Here is a 19,160-nt window from a genome sequence, read left to right as displayed (position 1 = left end):
ATTGGGCTCCATTGGGTCCCATTGGGTGCCGTGGGGTCCCATTGGGCGCCATTGGGTGCCATTGGGTGCTGTTGGGTCCCATTGGGCTCCTTTGGGTGCCATGGGGTCCCATTGGGTGCCGTTGGGCGCCGTTGGGTGCCATTGGGTCCCATTGGGTCCCATTGGGCGCCGTTGGGTGCCGTTGGGTCCCATTGGGTGCCGTTGCGCGCCGTTGGGTCCCATTGGGCGCCGTTGGGTCCCATTGGGTGCCGTTGGGCGCCGTTGGGTCCCATTGGGTGCCGTTGGGTGCCATTGCTCCCATTGGGCGCCGTTGGGTGCCGTTGGGTCCCATTGGGTCCCATTGGGTGCCGTTGGGCGCCGTTGGGCGCCGTTGGGTCCCATTGGGCGCCGTTGGGTGCCATTGGGTCCCATTGGGTCCCATTGGGTGCCGTTGGGCGCCGTTGGGTCCCATTGGGTGCCATTGGGCGCTGTTGGGTCCCATTGGGCGCCGTTGGGTCCCATTGGCTCCCATTGGGTCCCATTGGGTCCCATTGGGTGCCGTTGGGCGCCGTTGGGTCCCATTGGGCGCCGTTGGGTCCCATTGGGTGCCGTTGGGCGCCGTTGGGTCCCATTGGCTCCCATTGGGTCCCATTGGGTGCCGTTGGGTGCCGTTGGGTCCCATTGGGCGCCGTTGGGTCCCATTGTGCTCCATTGGGCGCCGTTGGGTCCCATTGGGTGCCGTTGGGTGCCGTTGGGTCCCATTGGGCGCCGCTGTTTTCCGACAGCGCCTCCTGGAGTGCAGCCGCTGCCGCCGCTGTTTCCACCCGGGGTGTCTGGGCCCCGGGGCCCCCCCCACCCAGGGCCCCGCCCCCTCTCAGTGGGTGAGACACGGGGGCACCCATGGGTGGGGGGACACGGGGGGGACCTCTGGGGAGCACCCATGGGTGGGGGGACCAATGTGCGGGACAAGAGGGGGGCACCCATGGGTGGGGGGACACGGGGGGGACCTCTGGGGAGCGCCCATGGGTGGGGGGACACGGGGGGGACCTCTGGGGAGCGCCCATGGGTGGGGGGACCAATGTGCGGGACAAGAGGGGGGCACCCAATGGGGGGGCACCCAATGGGGGGGCACCCATGGGTGAGGGCGACATGGGGAGGGAGACTATGGGGGGCACCCATGGGTGGGGGGCGATGGGGGGACATGGGGAGGAAGCTATGGGGGGCACCCATGGGTGGGGGGGACATGGGGGGAACCAATGTGTGTGGGGGGGGACCCATAGGGGGCACCCATGGGTGGGGGGACATGGGAGGGGTGGGGAACCCATTGGGGTGGGGGGTTTGGGGGGCTCCGGGGGTGTCCCCACGTTTCGGGGTGACCCCAGTTCTGGGGTGACCCCGGTTTTTTGGGGTGTGTCCCCCCCCACCCCCCCCAAGCTGTGCTGGGGCTGCTGGCGCTGGGGGGGCTGCGGGGCGCCCCCTGCTGGGGACACGGAGGCGCCGGGGGACCCCCCCTGCACCCACACACGTGAGCAAATGGGGGGTCCCGGGGGTGCTGGGGGTGCTGGGGGTCAATGGGGGTCAATGGGGGTCTGGGGGTGCTGGGGGTCAATGGGGGTCAGTGGGGGTCAGGGGGATTTGGGGGTCAATGGGGGTCTGGGGGGGTCAGTGGGTGCTGGGGGTCAATGTGGGCCTGGGGGATTTGGGGGTCTCGGGGGTCTCGGGGGGTCAATGGGGGTCTGGGGGTCAATGGGGGTCTGGGGGATTTGGGGGTCCCAGGGGTCAGGGGGTGCTGGGGGTCAATGGGAGTCAGTGGGATTTGGGGGTCCCGGGGGGTCCTGGGGGTCAATGGGGGTCTGGGGGAGTTGGGGGTCAATGGGGATCAGTGGGTGCTGGGGGTCAATGGGGGTCTGGGGGATTTGGGGGTCCCAGGGGGTCAGTGGGATTTGGGGGTCCCAGGGGTCAGTGGGTGCTGGGGGTCAATGGGAGTCAGTGGGATTTGGGGGTCCTGGGGGTGCTGGGGGTCAATGGGGGTCTGGGGGTCAATGGGGGTCAGTGGGTGCTGGGGGTCAATGGGGGTCAATGGGGGTCTGGGGGATTTGGGGGTCCCAGGGGGTCAGTGGGATTTGGGGGTCCCGGGGGGTCAGTGGGTGCTGGGGGTGAATGGGGGTCTGGGGGTCAATGGGGGTCTGGGGGATTTGGGGGTCAATGGGGGTCAGTGGGTGCTGGGGGTCAATGGGGGTCTGGGGGAGTTGGGGGTCAATGGGGGTCTGGGGGAGTTGGGGGTCAATGGGGGTCAGGGGGATTTGGGGGTCCCGGGGGGTCAGTGGGTGCTGGGGGTCAATGGGGGTGAATGGGGGTCTGGGGGTCAATTGGGGTCAGGGGGATTTGGGGGTCCCGGGGGGTGCTGGGGGTCAATTGGGGTCAGTGGGATTTGGGGTCCCGGGGGGTCTCTGGGGTATGTGGGGGGGTCCCTGGGGCCGTTCTCGGGGGGCCGACCCCGCCCCTCCCCCCCAGGCCGCTGCTGCCCCGAGTGCCCCCGGGAGGGGGAGGGGCAGGAGGAGCCGCCCCTCCCCCGCTGCCCCCACGGTGAGGGGACCCAGGCGTCCGGGGGACCCAGGCGTCCGGGGGAGCCATTGTGGGGGGCAAGGGGGGGACCCAGGTGTCCGGGGGACCCAGGTGTCCGGGGGAGCCATTGTGGGGGGCAAGGGGGGGACCCAGGCGTCCGGGGAACCCAGGCATCCGGGAGCACCCATGGAGGAAAGGGGTGGGAACTGTAGAGAGGAGCCAGGCGTCCGGGGGACCCAGGTGTTCGGGGGTGGTGGGGGCACTCTTGGGTGGGGGGACCCAGGCGTCCGGGGGACGCAGGCGTCCGGGGTCCCATTGTGGGGAGGAGGGGACCCAGGCGTCCGGGGGACCCAGGCGTCCGGGAGAGCCATTGTGGGGAGGGGGGGACCCAGGCGTCCGGGGGAGCCGTGGGGGGCAAGGGGGGGACCCAGGCGTCCGGGGGACCCAGGCGTCCGGAGGAGCCGTGGGGGGCAAGAGGGGGACCCAGGTGTCCGGGGAACCCAGGCGTCCGGGGGAGCCGTGGGGGGCAAGGGGAGGACCCAGGCGTCCGGGGGACCCAGGAGTGCAAGGGGACCCATTGTGGGGAGGGGGGGACCCAGGCGTCCGGGGTCCCATTGTGGGGAGGGGGGGGACCCAGGTGTCCGGGGGAGCCGTTGTGGGGACGGGGGGACCCAGGTGTCCGGGGGACCCATTGTGGGGAGGGGGGGACCCAGGCGTCCAGGGGACCCAGGCGTCCGGGGTCCCATTGTGGGGAGGGGGGGACCCAGGCGTCCGGGGGACCCAGGAGTGCAAGGGGACCCATTGTGGGGAGGGGGGACCCAGGCGTCCGGGAGAGCCATTGTGGGGAGGGGGGGACCCAGGCGTCTGGGGGACCCAGGCGTCCGGGGGGGGGAAATGACGCGTGAGGGGTGTGGGGCACCCATGGGTGCTGACCTGTGTCCCCTCCCGTCCCCGCGCCCAGAGGAGCCGCCGGGGGCCGGTGCCGCCGCCGAGCTGCAGGGGGCGCTGCGCGGGGTGCTGGGGGCGCTTCTGGGCTCCGCCCACGGCCACGCCCTGCGGCGATGTCACCAGGTACCGGGGGACCCAGGCGTCCGGGGGGACCCAGGCGTCCGGGGGTGGGGGAGAACCCAGGCGTCCGGGGGGACCCAGGTGTCCGGGGGTGGGGGAGAACCCAGGCGTCCGGGGGGACCCAGGCGTCCGGGGGCAGGTTATTGGCGGGGGGGACCCAGGCGTCCGGGGGGACCCAGGCGTCCGGGGCTGGGGGAGAACCCAGGCGTCCGGGGGGACCCAGGCGTCCGGGGGCAGGTTATTGGGTGGGGGACCCAGGCGTCCGGGGGGACCCAGGCGTCCGGGGGTGAGGGAGAACCCAGGCGTCTGGGGGGACCCAGGCGTCCGGGGGTGGAGGAGAACCCAGGCGTCCGGGGGGACCCAGGCGTCCGGGGGCAGGTTATCTGGGTGGGGGACCCAGGCGTCCGGGGGGACCCAGGCGTCCGGGGGCAGGTTATCTGGGTGGGGGACCCAGGCGTCCAGGGGGACCCAGGCATCCGGGGGCAGGTTATTGGGTGGGGGACCCAGGCGTCCGGGGGGACCCAGGCATCCGGGGGCAGGTTATTGGCGGGGGTGCCCAGGCGTCCAGGGGGGACCCAGGCGTCCGGGGGCAGGTTATTGGGTGGGGGACCCAGGCGTCCGGGGGGGACCCAGGCGTCCGGGGGCAGGTTATTGGGTGGGGGACCCAGGCGTCCGGGGGCAGGTTATTGGGTGGGGGACCCAGGCATCCGGGGGGACCCAGGCGTCCGGGGGCAGGTTATTGGGTGGGGGACCCAGGCGTCCGGGGGCAGGTTATTGGGTGGGGGACCCAGGCATCCGGGGGGACCCAGGCATCCGGGGGCAGGTTATTGGGTGGGGGACCCAGGCGTCCGGGGGCAGGTTATTGGGTGGGGGACCCAGGCATCCGGGGGGACCCAGGCGTCCGGGGGCAGGTTATCTGGGTGGGGGACCCAGGCATCCGGGGGGACCCAGGCATCCGGGAGCAGGTTATCGGCGGGGGGAACCCAGGCGTCCGGGGGCAGGTTATTGGGTGGGGGACCCAGGCATCCGGGGGGACCCAGGCATCCGGGGGCAGGTTATTGGTGGGGGAGACCCAGGCATCCGGGGGGACCCAGGCGTCCGGGGGCAGGTTATTGGCGGGGGGGACCCAGGCGTCTGGGGGGACCCAGGCATCCGGGGGCAGGTTATCGGTGGGGGGGACCCAGGCGTCCGGGGGCAGGTTATTGGGTGGGGGACCCAGACGTCCGGGGGGACCCAGGCATCCGGGGGCAGGTTATTGGTGGGGGAGACCCAGGCATCCGGGGGGACCCAGGCGTCCGGGGGCAGGTTATTGGGTGGGGGACCCAGGTGTCCGGGGGGACCCAGGCATCCGGGGGCAGGTTATTGGCGGGGGGGACCCAGGCGTCTGGGGGGGACCCAGGCGTCCGGGGCTGGGGGAGAACCCAGGCGTCCGGGGGGACCCAGGCATCCGGGGGCAGGTTATTGGGTGGGGGACCCAGGCGTCCGGGGGTGGGGGAGAACCCAGGCATCCGGGGGGACCCAGGCGTCCGGGGGCAGGTTATTGGTGGAGGGGACCCAGGCGTCTGGGGGGGACCCAGGCGTCCGGGGGCAGGTTATTGGGTGGGGGACCCAGGCATCCGGGGGGACCCAGGCATCCGGGGGCAGGTTATTGGTTGGGGGGACCCAGGCATCCGGGGGGACCCAGGCATCCGGGGGCAGGTTATTGGCGGGGGGGACCCAGGCGTCCGGGGGCAGGTTATTGGCGGGGGGGACCCAGGCGTCCGGGTGGGACCCAGGCGTCCGGGGGCAGGTTATTGGCGGGGGGGACCCAGGCATCCGGGCGCTGACCCTTCCCCCCCCCCACCCAGTGCCCCCCCGGGGGGGGGGTGAAGCTGCACCCGGGACCGTGTGACCTGGGGGCCGTGGGGGCGCTGCTGGAAAACGGGCGCTACGGGACCCTGGTGAGGGGGCACCCATGGGTGGGGGGCACCCATGGGTGCTGTGGGGCACCTACGGGGCCGGGGGGTTCACGATGACGGGGGGAGGGGGTGGGGATGGGGCACCTATGGGTGGGGAGCACCCATGGGTGCTGTGGGGAATGGGGGCTTGGGGGCACCTATGGGTGCTATAGGGCACCCATGGGTGCTGCGGGGAGTGAGGGGTTCATAATGAGGGGGGGATGGGGCACCCATGGGTGGGGGGGCACCTCTGGGTGCTATAGGGAGTGGGGAGGGGGGTTTGGTTGGTATGTGGGGGGTCAGGTCAGGGGGCACCCATGGGTGCTATAGGGCACACCTATGGGTGCTATGGGGTTGGTGGTTCATAATGGGGGGGGGGAATGGGGCACCCATGGGTGGGGGAGGCACCCATGGGTGCTCGTGGGGGTGGGGTTTGGGGAGTGGGGGGCACCCATGGGTGGGGGTCTTAGGGGTGTGGGGTTCCTGTGGGTGCTGGGGGTCCCATGGGTGCTGGGGGTCCCATGGGTGTTGGGGGTTCCTATGGGTGCTGGGGGTCCCTATGGGTGCTGGGGGTCCCGTGGGTGTTGGGGGTCCCGTGGGTGCTGGGGGTCCCATGGGTGCTGGGGGTCCCGTGGGTGTTGGGGGTCCCGTGGGTGCTGGGGTTCCTATGGGTGCTGGGGGTCCCATGGGTGCTGGGGGTCCCTATGGGTGCTGGGGGTCCCGTGGGTGTTGGGGGTCCCGTGGGTGCTGGGGTTCCTATGGGTGCTGGGGGTCCCATGGGTGTTGGGGTCCCTATGGGTGTTGGGGGTCCCATGGGTGCTGGGGGTTCCTATGGGTGCTGGGGGTCCCATGGGTGCTGGGGGTTCCTATGGGTGCTGGGGGTTCCATGGGTGCTGGGGGTCCCATGGGTGCTGGGGGTCCTGTGGGTGCTGGGGTTCCCATGGGTGTTGGGGGTCCTCAGGGTGGGTGGGGGTCCCATGGGTGCTGGGGGTTCCTATGGGTGCTGGGGTCCCTATGGGTGCTGGGGGTCCCGTGGGTGCTGGGGGTTCCTATGGGTGCTGGGGGTCCCATGGGTGTTGGGGTCCCTATGGGTGTTGGGGGTCCCATGGGTGCTGGGGGTTCCTATGGGTGCTGGGGGTCCCATGGGTGCTGGGGGTTCCTATGGGTGCTGGGGGTCCCATGGGTGCTGGGGGTCCTGTGGGTGCTGGGGTTCCCATGGGTGTTGGGGGTCCTCAGGGTGGGTGGGGGTCCCATGGGTGCTGGGGGTTCCTATGGGTGCTGGGGGTTCCTATGGGTGCTGAGGGTTCCTATGGGTGCTGGGGGTCCCATGGGTGCTGGGGGTTCCTATGGGTGCTGGGGGTCCCGTGGGTGCTGGGGGTTCCTGTGGATGCTGGGGTCCCTATGGGTGCTGGGGGTCCCTATGGGTGTTGGGGGTTCCTATGGGTGCTGGGGGTCCCATGGGTGCTGGGGGTTCCTGTGGGTGCTGGGGGTCCCTATGGGTGCTGGGGGTCCCATGGGTGCTGGGGGTCCCTATGGGTGCTGGGGGTCCCGTGGGTGCTGGGGCTCCCAGGGTGGGTGGGGGTCCCGTGGGTGCTGGGGTCCCTATGGGTGCTGGGGGTCCCGTGGGTGCTGGGGGTCCCATGGGTGCTGGGGGTCCTGTGGGTGCTGGGGTCCCTATGGGTGCTGGGGGTCCCGTGGGTGCTGGGGGTTCCTATGGGTGCTGGGGGTCCCGTGGGTGCTGGGGGTCCCATGGGTGCTGGGGGTTCCTATGGGTGCTGGAGGTCCCATGGGTGCTGGGGGTTCCTATGGGTGCTGGGGCTCCCAGGGTGGGTGGGGGTCCCGTGGGTGCCCCCCAGCACCCATGGGTGCCCCCGTGCAGCAGGACTTCACCGAGGACGTGCTGGGGGTGCTGCTGCGGGGGAGGGGCGGGGGGGGCGCCCCCCCCGACGGCGCCGAGGAGACGTTCGCCAAGGTGGGGGAGGGGCGGCACCCATGGGTGCGGGGGCGGTGGGGGGGGAGGGTCAATAGTGGCACCCATGGGTGGGGGGGGGTCAATAATGGGGATCAGTAATGGGGGGGTTATAATGGGCACCCATGGGGGGGGGTGTGACACCCATGGGTGGGGGGGGGCAATAATGGGTCAGTAACGGGCACCCATGGGTGGGGGGTTATAATGGGGGGGGGTCAATAATAGGGGTCAATAGTGGGCACCCATGGGTGGGGGGGGTCAGTAATGGGAACCCATGGGTGGGGGGGTCAGTAATGGGTCAATAAGGGGCACCTATGGGTGGGGGGATGTGGCACCCATGGGTGGGGGGTTATAATGTGGGGTCAATAATTGGGGATCAATAGTGGGCACCCATGGGTGGGGGGTCAATAGTGGGTCTATAATGGGCACCCATGGGTGGGGGGTTATAATGGGGGGGGGTCAATAGGGGGCACCCATGGGTGGGGGGTCAATAATGGGCACCCATGGGTGGGGGGTCAATAATGGGGATCAGTAATGGGGGGTTATAATGGGCACCCATGGGGGGGGGGATGTGGCACCCATGGGTGGGGGGTCAATAATGGGCACCCATGGGTGGGGGGTTATAATGGGGGGGGTCAATAATAGAGGTGAATAATGGGCACCCATGGGTGGGGGGGGGTGACACCCATGGGTGCCCCTTCGCCCCTCCCCCAGCTGATGGGCGGCGCCTTCCCCGGGTTCGACCTCAGAGACCCCGAGAGCTGGAGCGGGGGAGGGGCCAGGTGAGGGGGCGGGGCCACAGGGGGGCGGGGCCAGGTGAGGGGGCGGGGCCAGAGGGGGGCGGGGCCAGGTGAGGGGGCGGGGCCAGAGGGGGGAGGGGCCAGAGGGGGCGGGGCCAGGTGAGGGGGCGGGGCCAGGTGAGGGGGCGGGGCCAGAGGGGGGGCCAGGTGAGGGGGCGGGGCCAGAGGGGGCGGGGCCAGAGGGGGGAGGGGCCAGAGAGGGGAGGGCGTCAGGTGAGGGGGCGGGGCCAAGAGGGGGGCGGGGTCAAAGGGGAGGGGTCAGAGGGTTGAAAAGGGGGAGGGGCCAAAAAAGGGCTGGGGGGTTTAGGGGGGTCCCAGGGTCAGATTTTGGGGGTCCCAGGGTGAGTTTTGGGGTTTTTGGGGGGTTTTTGGGGGGTTTTTGGGGGTCCCAGGGTGACTTTTGGGGTTTTTTGGGGGGGTTTTTGGGGGTCCCAGGTTGAATTTTGGGGTTTCTTGGGGGGTTTTGGGGGTCCCAGGGTGAGTTTTGGGGTTTTCGGGGGGGGGGGTTGGGGGTCCCAAGGTGAGTTTTGGGGTTTCTGGGGGGGTTTTTGGGGTCCCAGGGTGAGTTTTGGGGTTTTTGGGGGGTTTTGGGGTGTCGGGGTGTTGTGCGGGTGTTTTTGGGGTGCTGACCCCCCCCCAGCGGGCGGCTGCCCCAGGCCGTTCCCCCCCCCTCGCCCGATCACAACTACGCGCTGGGGACCCCCCCGGACCCCCCGACGGCCCCCGGTGAGCGCCCGGACGCCTGGGTCCCTTTTTGGGGGTCCCGGATGCCTGGGTCCCTTTTTGGGGGAGGGGGGTCCCGGACGCCTGGGTCCCTTTTTGGGGGAGGGGGAGCCCGGACACCTGGGTCCCTTTTGGGGGGAGGGGGAGCCCGGATGCCTGAGTCCCCGGACACCTGGGTCCCTTTTGGGGGTCCCGGACGCCTGGGTCCCTTTTGGGGGGAGGGGGGTCCCGGACGCCTGGGTCCCCGGATGCCTGGGTCCCTTTTGGGGGGGAGGGGGTTCCCGGATGCCTGGGTCCCTTGTTGGGGGTTCCCCGGACGCCTGGGTCCCCTGGAGGGGGGAGGGGGGTCCCGGACGCCTGGGTCCCTTTTTGGGGGGGAGGGGGAGCCCGGACACCTGGGTCCCCGGACGCCTGGGTCCCCTGTTGGGGGGAGGGGGAGCCCGGACGCCTGGGTCCCTTTTTGGGGGGAGGGGGAGCCCGGACACCTGGGTCCCCGGACGCCTGGGTCCCCTGTGGGGGGGAGGGGGGTCCCGGATGCCTGGGTCCCTTTTTGGGGGGAGGGGGAGCCCGGACACCTGGGTCCCCGGACACCTGGGTCCCTTCTTGGGGGGAGGGGGCAGCCGGATGCCTGGGTCCCTTTTTGGGGGTTCCCCGGACACCTGGGTCCCTTTTTGGGGAGAGACGGAAAGGGGGAGGGGGGTCCCGGACACCTGGGTCCCTTTTGGGGGGAGGGGGAGCCCGGATGCCTGAGTCCCCGGATGCCTGGGTCCCTTTCGGGGGGGAGGGGGTTCCCGGACACCTGGGTCCCCGGACGCCTGGGTCCCTTGTTGGGAGTTCCCCGGACGCCTGGGTCCCCTGGAGGGGGGAGGGGGGTCCCGGACGCCTGGGTCCCTTTTTGGGGGGGAGGGGGAGCCCGGATGCCTGGGTCCCTTTTGGGGGTTCCCCGGACACCTGGGTCCCTTTTTGGGGAGAGACGGAAAGGGGGAGGGGGGTCCCGGACACCTGGGTCCCCGGATGCCTGGGTCCCTTTTGGGGGGAGGGGGAGCCCGGACGCCTGGGTCCCTGGACGCCTGGGTCCCTTCTGGGGGGAAGGGGGGTCCCGGACACCTGGGTCCCCGGACGCCTGGGTCCCTTGTTGGGGGTTCCCCGGACGCCTGGGTCCCCTGGAGGGGGGAGGGGGGTCCCGGACGCCTGGGTCCCTTTTTGAGGGGGAGGGGGAGCCCGGATGCCTGGGTCCCTTTTGGGGGTTCCCCGGACACCTGGGTCCCTTTTTGGGGAGAGACGGAAAGGGGGAGGGGGGTCCCGGACACCTGGGTCCCCGGATGCCTGGGTCCCTTTTGGGGGGAGGGGGAGCCTGGACGCCTGGGTCCCTGGACGCCTGGGTCCCTTCTGGGGGGAAGGGGGGTCCCGGACACCTGGGTCCCCGGACGCCTGGGTCCCTTGTTGGGGGTTCCCCGGACGCCTGGGTGTCCCCTGGAGGGGGGAGGGGGGTCCCGGACGCCTGGGTCCCTTTTTGAGGGGAGGGGGAGCCCGGATGCCTGGGTCCCTTTTGGGGGTTCCCCGGACGCCTGGGTCCCTTTTTGGGGGAGAGACGGAAAGGGGGAGGGGGGTCCCGGACACCTGGGTCCCCGGACGCCTGGGTCCCTTTTGGGGGGTCCCGGATGCCTGGGTCCCTTTTGGGGGAGCCCGGACGCCTGGGTCCCTTTTCGGAGGAGGGGGAGCCCGGACGCCTGGGTCCTTTTTCGAGGGCGGGGGGCACCTGGACACCTGGGTCCCTTTTGGGGGGGCGGGGGGCACCCGGCCGCCTGGGTCCCCTCCAGCCCTTCCCCCCGCCGTGACCCCGCCGCCCCCGCCCCTCCCCCCAGGCCCCGAGGGGGCGGATCCGGCCGTGCCGAAGGCGGCGGGTGGGGGAGGGGCGGACGAGCGGCTCTGCGCGCTCTGCCTGCAGAGAGGAGACCAGCCCGCCCAGGTGGGGGAGGGGCGGGGGGGGGGAGGGGTCAATGGGGTCGGGGGGGGAGGGGCCATTGGGGGAGGGGGGAGGGGAGGGGTTGGGGGGAGGGGGGAGGGGGCGGGGGGGAGGGGTCAATGGGGTCGGGGGGAGGGGTTAGTGGGGGAGGGGCCATGGGGAGGGGTCAGGGGGGTCAGGGGCGGGGGGGGAGGGGGGGAGAGGGCGGGGGGGAGGGGGGAGGGGTCGGGGGTCAATGGGGAGGTCAGGGGGGGAGGGATTATTGGGGGAGGGGGAGGGGGGAGGGGTCAGTGGGGGGCGGGGGGGAGGGGCCATGGGGGGGCGGGGGGGAGGGGTCAGGGGGTCATGGGGGAGGGGGTGGGGGAGGGGGGAGGGGGGGAGGGGGTGGGGGAGGGGTCGGTGGGGGAGGGGGGAAGGGGGAGGGGTCATGGGGGGAGGGCGTCGGGGTTAACGGGGGAGGGGGCGGGGGAGGTCAGTGGGGTCAGGGGGGGAGGGGTGGGGGGAGTCAGGGGGGAGGGGTCACTGGGGTCGGGGGGGGGAGGGGTTATTGGGGGAGGGGTCGGGGGGTTGTTGAGGGGAGGGGTCGGGGGTCAATGGGGTTGGGGGGAGGGGCCATGGGGGGAGGGGCCATGGGGGGAGGGGCGGGGGGAGAGGGATCTGGGAGGCTCGATGGGGCTCTATGGTTTCTATGGGGCTCTATGGGTGTCTATGGGTCCCTATGGGTTCCTATGGGTCTCTATGGGTGTCTATGGGTCCCTATGGGTCTCTACAGGTCTCTCTGGTCCTATGGGTCCCTATGGGTCTCTATGGGCCCCTATGGGTTCCTATGGGTCTCTATGGGTTTCTATGGGTCCCTATGGGTCTCTATGGGTCCCTATGGGTCTCTACGGGTCTCTATGGGTCCCTATGGGTCCCTATGGGTGTCTATGGGTCCCTATGGGTCTCTATGGTCTCTATGGGTCCCTATGGGTGTCTATGGGTCCCTATGGGTCTCTACGGGTCTCTATGGGTGTCTATGGGTCCCTATGGGTCTCTATGGGTCCCTATGGGTCCCTATGGCTCCCTATGGGTCTCTATGGGTCTCTATGGGTCCCTATGGGCCCCTATGGGTTCCTATGGGTCTCTATGGGTTTCTATGGGTCCCTATGGGTGTCTATGGGTTCCTATGGGTCTGTATGGGTCCCTATGGGTGTCTATGGGTCTCTGTGGTCTCTATGGGTCTCTATGGGTCTCTATGGGTCTCTATGGGTCTCTATGGGTCCCTGTGGGTCCCTATGGGTGTCTATGGGTCCCTATGGGTCTCTATGGTCTCTATGGGTCTCTATGGGCCCCTATGGGTTCCTATGGGTCTCTATGGGTCCCTATGGGTGTCTATGGGTTCCTATGGGTCTGTATGGGTCCCTATGGGTGTCTATGGGTCTCTGTGGTTTCTATGGGTCTCTATGGGTCTCTATGGTCTTTATGGGTCCCTATGGGTGTCTACGGGTGTCTATGGGTGCCTATGGGTGTATATGGGTTTCTGTGCGTGTCTATGGGTCCCTATGGGTTCCTATGGGTCCCTATGGGTCTCTATGGGTCCCTATGGGTTTCTATGGGTCCCTATGGGTCTCTATGGGTCTCTATGGGCCCCTATGGGTGTCTATGGGTTCCTATGGGTCTGTATGGGTCCCTATGGGTCTCTATGGGTCTCTATGGGTCTCTATGGTCTCTATGGGTCTCTATGGGTCCCTATGGGTCTCTATGGGTCTCTATGGGTCTCTGTGGTCTCTATGGGTCTCTATGGGTCTCTATGGGTCCCTATGGGTCTCTATGGGTTCCTATGGGTCTCTATGGGTCCCTATGGGTCTCTATGGGTCTCTATGGGTCTCTGTGGTCTCTATGGGTCTCTATGGTCGCTATGGGTCTCTATGGGTCTCTAGGGTCCCTATGGGTGTCTGTGGGTCCCTATGGGTCCTTATGGGTTTCTATGGATCCCTATGGGTCTCTATGGGTCTCTATGGGTCTCTACGGGTGCCTATGGGTCCCTGTGGCTCCTTACGGGTCCCTATGGGTCTCTGCCCCACAGGACGCGGGCCGGCTGCTCTACATGGGGCAGGACGAGTGGGCGCACGTGAACTGCGCGCTCTGGTCGGCCGAGGTGCAGGAGGACGGGGACGGGGCGCTGCGGAACGTGCACGCGGCCGTGGCCAGGGGGCGCCAGATGGTACCGGGGGCACCCATGGGTGCTGGGGGGCGGCCGTGGGGCTGGGGGGGCGGGCGTGGGGCTGGAAATGGGGATTTGGGGGCTGGAAATGGGGATTTGGGGGGTTAAAATGGGGATTTGGGGGGTTAAAATGATGTAGCTGGGGGAGCACCCATGGGTGACAAGGGGCACCCATGGGTGACGAGGGGCACCCATGGGTGCTGGGGGGCAGGTGTGGGGCTGGGGGGGCGGTTATGGGGCTGGAAATGGGGATTTGGGGGGTTAAAATGGGGATTTGGGGGTCAAAATGACATATCTGGGGGAGCACCCATGGGTGACGAGGGGCACCCATGGGTGCTGGGGGGCGGGCGTGGGGCTGGGGAGGTGGTTATGGGGCTGGGGAGGTGGTTATGGGGCTGGAAATGGGGATTTGGGGGCTGAAAATGGGGATTTGGGGGGTTAAAATGGGGATTTTGGGGGTTAAAATGGCGTAGCTGGGGGAGCACCCATGGGTGACGAGGGGCACCCATGGGTGCTGGGGGGCGGCCGTGGGGCTGGGGGGGCGGTTATGGGGCTGGGGAGGTGGTTATGGGGCTGGAAATGGGGATTTGGGGGGTTAAAATGGGGATTTGGGGGGTTAAAATGGCGTAGCTGGGGGAGCACCCATGGGTGACAAGGGGCACCCATGGGTGACGAGGGGCACCCATGGGTGCTGGGGTTCGGGTGTGGGGCTGGGGGGCGGTTATGGGGCTGGAAATGGGGATTTGGGGGGTTAAAATGGGTATTTGGGGGTCAAAATGACGTAGCTGGGGGAGCACCCATGGGTGACGAGGGGCACCCATGGGTGCTGGGGGGCGGGCGTGGGGCTGGGGGGCGGGTGTGGGGCTGGGGAGGCGGTTATGGGGCTGGAAATGGGGATTTGGGGGCTGAAAATGGGGATTTGGGGGTCAAAATGACGTAGCTGGGGGAGCACCCATGGGTGACGAGGGGCACCCATGGGTGACAAGGGGCACCCATGGGTGCTGGGGGGCGGGCGTGGGGCTGGGGGGGCAGGTGTGGGGCTGGAAATGGGGATTTGGGGGCTGAAAATGGGGATTTGGGGGATTAAAATGGGGATTTGGGGGGGTTAAATGATGTAGCTGGGGGAGCACCCATGGGTGACGAGGGGCACCCATGGGTGCTGGGGGGTGGGTGTGGGGCTGGAGAGGCGGTTATGGGGCTGAAAATGGGGATTTGGGGGGTTAAAATGGGGATTTGGGGGGTTAAAATGGCATAGCTGGGGGAGCACCCATGGGTGACGAGGGGCACCCATGGGTGCTGGGGGGCGGCCGTGGGGCTGGGGGGGTGGGTGTGGGGCTGGGGGGGCGGGTGTGGGGCTGGAAATGGGGATTTGGGGGGTTAAAATGGGGATTTGGGGGGTTAAAATGGCGTAGCTGGGGGAGCACCCATGGGTGACGAGGGGCACCCATGGGTGACAAGGGGCACCCATGGGTGCTGGGGGGCGGGCGTGGGGCTGGGGGGGCGGTTATGGGGCTGGAAATGGGGATTTGGGGGCTGAAAATGGGGATTTGGGGGGTTAAAAATGGGGATTTGGGGGGTTAAAATGACGTAGCTGGGGGAGCACCCATGGGTGACCAGGAGCACCCATGGGTGGGGGGCACCCATGGGTGCTGGGGAGTGGGTGTGGGGCTGGGGAGGTGGTAATGGGGCTGAAAATGGGGATTTGGGGGGTTAAAATGGGGATTTGGGGGTCAAAATGACGTAGCTGGGGGAGCACCCTAGGGTGACGAGGGGCACCCATGGGTGACGAGGGGCACCCATGGGTGCTGGGGGGCGGGTGTGGGGCTGGGGGGGCGGGTGTGGGGCTGGAAATGGGGATTTGGGGGGTTAAAATGGGGATTTGGGGGTTAAAATGGCGTAGCTGGGGGAGCACCCTAGGGTGACGAGGGGCACCCATGGGTGACAAGGGGCACCCATGGGTGCTGGGGGGGGTGTGGGGCTGGGGAGGCGGTTATGGGGCTGGGGAGGTGGTTATGGGGCTGGAAATGGGGATTTGGGGGCTGAAAATGGGGATTTGGGGGGTTAAAATGGGGATTTCGGGGGTTAAAATGACGTAGCTGGGGGAGCACCCATGGGTGACCAGGAGCACCCATGGGTGACGAGGGGCACCCATGGGTGCTGGGGTTCGGGTGTGGGGCTGGGGGGGCGGTTATGGGGCTGGAAATGGGGATTTGGGGGGTTAAAATGGGGATTTGGGGGGTTAAAATGACGTAGCTGGGGGAGCACCCATGGGTGACGAGGGGCACCCATGGGTGACGAGGGGCACCCATGGGTGCTGGGGGGGGTGTGGGCTGGGGGGGCGGTTATGGGGCTGGGGAGGCGGTTATGGGGCTGGAAATGGGATTTGGGGATTAAAATGGGGATTTGGGGTCAAAATGACGTATCTGGGGAGCACCCATGGGTGACGAGGGGCACCCATGGGTGCTGGGGGGCAGGTGTGGGGCTGGGGAGGCGGTTATGGGGCTGAAATGGGGATTTGGGGGCTGAAAATGGGGATTTTGGGCGTTAAAATGGCGTAGCTGGGGGACCACCCATGGGTGACGAGGGGCAGCCATGGGTGGGGGCACCCATGGGTGCTGGGAGGCGGGTGTGGGCTGTGGGGCGGTTATGGGGCTGGAAATGGGGATTTGGGGGCTGAAAATGGGGATTTGGGGGCTGAAAATGGGGATTTTGGGGGTTAAAATGACGTAGCTGGGGGAGCACCCATGGGTGACGAGGGGCACCCATGGGTGGGGGGCACCCATGGGTGCTGGGGGGCTGTGATGTGGCTGGGGAGCCACTATGGGGGGGTAACATGGTAGTTCAGGGTCTTAATTTTGGGTGCAATTGCGGGGATTTGGGCACCAATTCCTGAACGTTCAGGGGGGTGCGGAGCACCCATGGGTGCCCCCCCCACCCATGGGTGCTCCCCCCCCCACCCATGGGTGCCCCCCTTGGGTCCCAAACATCTCCCTGGGCTTCAGGGTCTTAATTTTGGGTGCAATTCCGGGGATTTGGGCGCCAATTGCTGAACGTTTGGGGGGGTGCCGAGCACCCATGGGTGCCCCCCCCACCCATGGGTGCTCCCCCCCCACCCATGGGTGCTCCCTATAAATCCCCTGGGGTTCAGGGTCTTAATTCCGGGTTGAGATTTGGGTGCAATTCCAGGGATTTGGGTGCGATTCTGGGATTTGGGTGCCATTCCCGGGTCTCTCGTGGGGGTGTCGAGCACCCATGGGTGCCCCCCCCCACCCATGGGTGCTCCCCCCCCCCACCCATGGGTGCCCCTCTTGGTCCCAAACATCTCCCTGGGGTTCAGGGTCTTAATTTTGGGTGCAATTCCGGGGATTTGGTCGCCAATTGCTGAACGTTCGGGGGGGTGCCGAGCACCCATGGGTGCCCCCCCCACCCATGGGTGCTCCCCCCCCCCCACCCATGGGTGCCCCCCTTGGGTCCCAAACATCTCCCTGGGCTTCAGGGTCTTAATTTTGGGTGTAATTCCGGGGATTTGGGCGCCAATTGCTGAACGTTCAGGGGGGTGCGGAGCACCCATGGGTGCCCCCCCCCACCCATGGGTGCCCCCCCCCCAGCGCTGCGAGCACTGCGGGCGCCCCGGGGCCACCGTCGGGTGCTGTTTGGCCACCTGCGTGTCCAACTACCACTTCATGTGCGCCCGGCGGCGCCGCGCGGCTTTCCAGAGCGACAAGCGCGTCTTCTGCCAGCGCCACCGGCGCCTGCTGGACGGCACCGTGAGCACCCATGGGTGCCGGGGGGGCTGGGGGGGGCGCTGGGGAGGAGTTTGGGTCGTTTTGGGGGAGATTTGGGGGGTTTGGGGGAATTAGGGGGGGTTTTGGGGGGGTTTTGGGGAGATTTGGGGGGGTTTTGGGGGGATTTAGTGTGGAGCACCCATGGGTGCCCAGCACCCTGACCCCCACCCATGGGTGCTGGGGGGTCTGGGGAGGATATTGGGTCATTTTGGGGGAGATTTGGGGGGTTTGGGGGAGTTAGGGGGGGTTTTGGGGGGGTTTTGTGGGATTTTGGGGGGTTTTGGGGGGATTTAGTGTGGAGCACCCATGGGTGCCCAGCACCCTGACCCCCACCCATGGGTGCTGGGGGGGATTTGGGGTCATTATCATGGGATTTCGGGTGAATTCGGGTGAATTTTTGGGGCGTTTCAGTGGATTTTGGGGTGTCTCAGTGGATTTTGGGGTGTGCGGGCACCACCCCGTTTTTGGGGTGCACCCATGGGTGCTGTTGCAGGAGCTGGTCCCCGACGGGGCGTTCTCGGTTCTCATGGATTTTGGGGTTCAGGACGATTTGGGGTGAATTCGGGTGGATTTTTGGGGTGTTTTGGTGGATTTTGGGGCGTCTCGGTGGGTTTTGGGGTGTGCGGGACACCACCCCATTTTTGGGGTGCACCCATGGGTGCTGTTGCAGGAGCTGGTCCCCGACGGGGCGTTCTCGGTTCTCATGGATTTTGGGGTTCAGGACGATTTTGGGGTGAATTCGGGTGGATTTTTGGGGCGTTTCAGTGGATTTTGGGGCGTCTCGGTGGATTTTGGGGTGTGCGGGCACCACCCCATTTTTGGGGTGCACCCATGGGTGCTGTTGCAGGAGCTGGTCCCCGACGGGGGGTTCTCGGTGCTGCGCCGGGTCTTTGTGGATTTTGGGGGGCTCACCCTCAAGCGCAAGTTTTTGGGGGGGCTGGAGCCCGACAGCGTCCACATGGTCATCGGTACGGGGGGGTTTTGGGGGGGCTGGGGGAATTTTGGGGGGTCCTGGGGGGTTTTGGGGGGTCAGGGGGGACCCCAAGGGGGGGGATTTGGGGGGATTTGGGGAGTTTTGGGGGGTCTTGGGAGTTTTGGGGGGTCTTTGGTAATTGGGGGTTTTGGGGGGTCTGGGGAATTTTGGGGGGTTTTGGGGGGTCTGGAGGGTTTGGGGGACCCCAAGGGGGGGGATTTTGGGGGGATTTGGGGAATTTTGGGGGGTCCTGGGGGGTTCTTGGGAGTTTTGGGGGGTCTTTGGTAATGGGGGGTTTTGGGGGGTCTGGGGAATTTTGGGGGGTCCTGGGGGGTTTTGGGGGGTTTGGGGGACCCCAAGGTGGGGGATTTGGGGGGATTTGGGGAGTTTTGGGGGGTCTTTGGAGTTTTGGGGGGTCTTCGGTATTTGGGGGTTTTGGGGGGTCTGGGGAATTTTGGGGGGTCCTGGGGGGATTTGGGGGGTTTGGGGGGACCCCAAGGTGGGGGATTTGGGGGGATTTGGGGAATTTTGGGGGGTCCTGGGGGGGTCTTGGGAGTTTTGGGGGGTCTTTGGTAATTGGGGGTTTTGGGGGGTCTGGGGAATTTTGGGGGGTTTTGGGGGGTTTGGGGGGACCCCAAGGTGGGGGATTTGGGGGGATTTTGGGGGGATTTGGGGAGTTTTGGGGGGTCCTGGGGGGTCTTGGGAGTTTTGGGGGGTCTTCGGTAATGGGGGGTTTTGGGGGGTCTGGGGAATTTTGGGGGGTTTTGGGGGGTTTGGGGGGACCCCAAGGTGGGGGATTTTGGGGGATTTTGGGGGGATTTGGGGAGTTTTGGGGGGTCTTGGGAGTTTTGGGGGGTCTTTGGTAATGGGGGGTTTTGGGGGGTCCTGGGGGGTTTTTGGGGGGTCTGGGGGGTTTGGGGGGACCCCAAGGGGGGGGATTTTGGGGGGATTTGGGGAATTTTGGGGGGTCCTGGGGGGTTCTTGGGAGTTTTGGGGGGTCTTTGGTAATTGGGGGTTTTGGGGGGTCTGGGGAATTTTGGGGGGTCCTGGGGGGTTTTGGGGGACCCCAAGGTGGGGGATTTGGGGGGATCTTGGGGGGATTTGGGGAGTTTTGGGGGGTCTTGGGAGTTTTGGGGGGTCTTTGGTAATGGGGGGTTTTGGGGGGTCTGGGGAATTTTGGGGGGTCCTGGGG

The 19,160-nt window shown here is 67.5% G+C and overlaps 1 protein-coding gene across 1 annotated transcript in view; it reads left to right on the top strand.

The window, feature by feature from the left end:
- The window catches only part of KMT2B (lysine methyltransferase 2B), a 66,343-nt gene that overhangs the window by 26,807 nt on the left and 20,376 nt on the right, over nt 1-19,160 (top strand). Inside the window, 12 exon segments of the mRNA XM_065654588.1 lie at nt 765-860; nt 1,414-1,504; nt 2,494-2,565; nt 3,506-3,615; nt 5,460-5,552; nt 7,429-7,521; nt 8,233-8,300; nt 8,959-9,044; nt 10,907-11,010; nt 13,073-13,210; nt 16,819-16,977; nt 17,843-17,963. Of these exon segments, the coding sequence (XP_065510660.1) occupies nt 765-860; nt 1,414-1,504; nt 2,494-2,565; nt 3,506-3,615; nt 5,460-5,552; nt 7,429-7,521; nt 8,233-8,300; nt 8,959-9,044; nt 10,907-11,010; nt 13,073-13,210; nt 16,819-16,977; nt 17,843-17,963 (1,231 nt within the window).

The sequence above is a fragment of the Caloenas nicobarica genome, chromosome 34, assembly GCF_036013445.1.
Source record: "Caloenas nicobarica isolate bCalNic1 chromosome 34, bCalNic1.hap1, whole genome shotgun sequence".
NCBI lineage: Eukaryota > Metazoa > Chordata > Aves > Columbiformes > Columbidae > Caloenas > Caloenas nicobarica.
This window is presented reverse-complemented; position numbering and strand designations above follow the sequence as displayed.